This window comes from Corvus brachyrhynchos, unplaced genomic scaffold, assembly GCF_000691975.1.
Source record: "Corvus brachyrhynchos isolate BGI_N302 unplaced genomic scaffold, ASM69197v1 scaffold215, whole genome shotgun sequence".
Classification (NCBI taxonomy): domain Eukaryota; kingdom Metazoa; phylum Chordata; class Aves; order Passeriformes; family Corvidae; genus Corvus; species Corvus brachyrhynchos.
In genome coordinates, this window is record NW_008237887.1 from 328,536 (window position 1) to 332,554 (window position 4,019).

Genomic DNA, 4,019 nt, shown 5'->3' on the forward strand with positions numbered 1-4,019 from the left:
GCGCTGCCCAGGGCGAGGGGCACTCCCTGCCCCCCATCGCCCGGCGCCTCGGGCACCACCCGCCGCAGTCGCTGAACGTGGGCAAGCCGCTGTACCAGAGCATGAACTGCAAGCCCATGCAGATGTACGTGCTGGACATTAAGGACACCAAGGAGCAGGGACGAGTCAAGTGGAAAGTGTTCAACAGCAGCTCCGTGGTGGGGCCGCCCGAGACCAGTTTACACACGGTGGTGCAAGGCCGAGGGGAGCTGATCATATTCGGTGGCCTCATGGACAAGAAACAAAACGTCAAATATTACCCCAAAACAAATGCCTTGTACTTTGTGCGAGCAAAGAGATAATGCGGCCCCCGCCCGCCGCCGCCACCCGTCCCCTCCGTCCCGCGGCTCTTCCTCCTTCCCGAGCCCTCTTCCCGACACGCAGGCATTCAAACTGTGAATTAGGGAGCAGGAAACCAATAAAAGTCCAAGCAAACCCTCCAGCGCTGCCCCGACAGTTCCCAGTAAGACCCCAGTCGAGCAAGTCGTGTTTACAGGCGGGGAAGGACCCGAGGATTTGGGGTGAGCGGCCAGGGAATTCTGCCAGCCAGGATGATCCTCGTGGGTTTATTTCCCGAGCGTTTGCAAGTCTTGGTCTCTCCAAAACTCCTCGTGGGTTGTGAGTAGAAGTGGTTTTATAGGAATAGCCCAAATTCCAGCGGGCAGGAGGCTGTTAGCTTGATTAATTCCATGCTCAACTCCATCAGGAAAACAGCAGCAATATCCCACTGGGAATCTCCCGGCGCTGCCAGCCTTTGCTCGACACAAACACGATGCCTTTTGATTTTGCCTCTCACCTGCCGCTCTCATCCCTGTCCTCCAGGCAGGACCAAAAGGAGGAGGAAAGGACTTTTTTTTGTGTCATAATGCCAAAAATCTTGATTGTTAGCATCCCTCCTCTCCCTGCCCTGCTGGATCAGGCTTCAGGATCAGCCCCGATCCCAGCTGACCAGCAAAAGTACCCTGAGAATCCCGTTATTCCCCTAAAACTGAGAGAATTGGCTGCCAATTCCCTTCTAGACTTAAAGGTTTCATTCCACTCGATGGCCCAAACCTGTTCAAGGCCGAACCAGCCCCTCGGAGCCTGGGAACAGGGTGGGTTTTCCAGGGAAAAGGATGGATACTGGTGAATCTGAGGGCAGCCTCGATGCAGTGACTTCGCCTCATCTTTGCACGTGCCTCCTTCCGCAAAGATTAAATCCAAATCCGAAGGGATTGAACCTGTGCGTCCTTCTGGGACAACCCCCCTCCTTCCCTGTCCCCTCCAAAGGGGGGGAAAACGGGGCGGATTCTGCCAGGTTTTGGTCAACAACCTCCAGCACCCTAAAAACAGGGAACCCTCCCCACGCCGGCAGCGCCATGACGTGGTCCCTTCTTCCCGATTTTTTTTTGTCCTCCATTCCCACTGAGCTTTTTGCCGGTCGGAGCCTTAAATCCCATCCCAGCCGCGTGGGGATGGGGAGGGGTTTGCTTCACCCGCGGCGTTTCCACCTCTGTAAATAAATCCCTCGTCGAATCCCACCTCTGCCATTCATCCCAAAACGATTCAATTTGTCCTAAGGGAAAGCCAAACGCAATTTTTTTCCCCCAAAAAAAACCCAAACCCAAACCTCAGGAGCACCTTGAGTGAGCTGTGGAATATTCCTTCTCCAAGCGTGGCCGCGGGGAAGGCGGTCGAGGCTTCGGCATCGATTCCCACGTCCCCTTTGCATGTTTTTTGTCATCCATCCCCAAAAAATGAGTCCAGACCGGGGATGGATGGCGCCTTGATGTCCTTCTCCCTCCGGAGCATCCCCCAGGGGTGTTCTCCCGACGTTTACATCCTCCCCCGCTCCCGGGGTCCCAGCGAGCGGCCGATAAACGCATGTTCTGTGCCGTTAACGAGAGATTCACCCCACATTCCGATCCCTGCCCCCCGAACCCCGCGGGAGCCGCTGGTGCTGTGAGCGAGGTGTCCCCCCCGCCACTCAGGTGTCCCCCGCCGGCATTCCCGGGCCGAGCGCAGGAGTGGGAAGCGATTCCGGTGAAACTTAAAATCTTGTGTACATTTGGGGGGGGTTCATGGGGGTCCCTCCCCCCCATCCCGACGAATTTTTAGTGGTTTAACAAATAAAAAGGAAAAGAAGCGGATGGTTGGTGCATTTGGGGAGGGGCGGGGGGGGAATGACGTGGAGGGGAATTTCCTGCTGCGCTTCCCACAGGTTTGGGGGTGAAAGGGGGGGTTTGGGGTCTTTTTGGGTAAGAAAAGGGAAATATTTGTGCCAGGGGATGTTGGAGCCGTGGAGGGGGGAAGGGGGACACAGGGAATTTGGGACTCTAAAGCCTCCTGGAGCCAGAAATTGGGGATGGGGACCCCAAAGCTTGTTGGGGTTGGAAACTGAGGAGCCTAAATCCTGTTGGAGCTGGGAATTCAGGGATCCCAAACCCTCTTTGGGATGGAAATTGGGGATTGGAACCCCAAAGCCTGCCAGGGCTGGGAACTGGGGATGGGGAGCCCAGGTCCTGCCGGGGTTGGGAATTAGGGATGGGGACCCCAAAGCCTGTCAGCACTGGGAACTGTGGACACCAAACCTTGTTAGGGATGGAAATTGGGAACGGGGATCCCAAAGACTGCTGGAGATGGTAACTGGGATGGTAACTGGGGATGCCAATGCCTCTCAGCAGTGGGAACTGGAAACCCCAAAACCTTTTGGGGCTGAAAACTGGGGATAGGGACCCCAAAGCCAGCTGGGGCTGGAAATTGGTGATGAGGACCCCAAATCGTGCCAGTGCTGGGAACTGGGGATCCCACAGCCTGTTGGAGATGGGGACCCTCGAGCCTGCTGGGGCTGGAAATTGCGACCCTCTGTCCTGTCAGTGTGGGGGAGATGCTGGACCCCAAAGCATCCCAGTCTCAGTAATTAGGGATGAGGGCTCCAAAGCCCGGGAAAAGTGGCAGATGGGGACCCCACATCCAGCCAGTGCTGGTGAGGAGGGACCCCAAACCATTCGAGTGCCAGTAATTTGGGATGGGGGCCCCGGAGCCGGGGGGGCTGGAGCGCGGGACCGCCCAAAACCCGCCGGGTCGGGGTCGCGCTGCGCGCCCCCCGGGCCATCCGCGCACGCGCAGTTATTGGGGGCGTGGCTTCCGTTGTGTCCCGCCCCTCCTCGTGACGTCACGGCGAGGCGGAAGCGGCCTCAGGTGAGCGGCGGGGCCGCGTCTTAAAGGGGCCGCGCGGGAAAATCGGTGTGGGGGGCAACACATGGGAGGGATTGGGGGGGCAGGGGGTCCGGGGAGAGGGACACGGGGCCGAATTCTTCCCCTCTTAAATGTTGTGGGGGCACGGAGTCACCTGGGTGGGCACAGAGCCCGTGGAGGTGTCAGGGACCCCATGAAGGAGTGCAGGGACTCCGTGTGGGGCTGTCAGGGACCCCCTGTGAGGACGGTGGGACGCTGAGGGGGGTCAGGGACCCCGAAGTGGGGCACAGGGATCCGAGAGGGGCAGGGGACCCATGGGAAGGTGGTGGGACCCGGTAGGGGGTGCAGGGGCCCCGGGGGTGGGGGGCAGGATCCTTCCTGCTGGGGGGGTCAGGGACCTTGTGATGGGGTGCAGGGGTCGCAGGGGGCGCAGAGACCCCCATGGTGGCGTCAGGAAACCCATGGGAGGGTGGTGGGACCCCAGAGAGGGACACAGGGACCCCAGAGAGGGCTTTGGGACCCCAGAGGCGAGTCAGGGATCCCATGGGAGGATGCAGGGACTCCATGGGGAGGGCACGGACCCCGTGGAAGGGGGTCAGTCAGGGACCCCATCGGTGGTTCTGGGGACCCCATGGGAGGATGCTGGGCCTCAGGGGGATGTTTAGGGACCCCATGCAGGGGTGGGGTCAGAAGGGGACCCCACAGCTGCGGGTGCAGTGGCCCCATGGGGGAAGGGGGGGCTCTTCCCGTCCCCCAGGTCTGGGGGCCATGGCAGAGCAGGACCGGGAACTGGAGCCGGGCTG

At 59.8% G+C, this 4,019-nt stretch overlaps 1 protein-coding gene across 1 annotated transcript in view; it reads left to right on the top strand.

Moving 5' to 3' along the window:
• The window catches only part of FBXO42 (F-box protein 42), a 30,791-nt gene extending 28,623 nt beyond the window's left edge, over positions 1-2,168 (top strand). The window contains exon 10 of the mRNA XM_008632482.2: positions 3-2,168. Within this exon, the coding sequence (XP_008630704.1) occupies positions 3-341 (339 nt within the window). The 3' untranslated portion in view covers positions 342-2,168. The remainder of the gene's footprint in view (positions 1-2) is intronic.
• Positions 2,169-4,019: the final 1,851 nt, after the last annotated feature.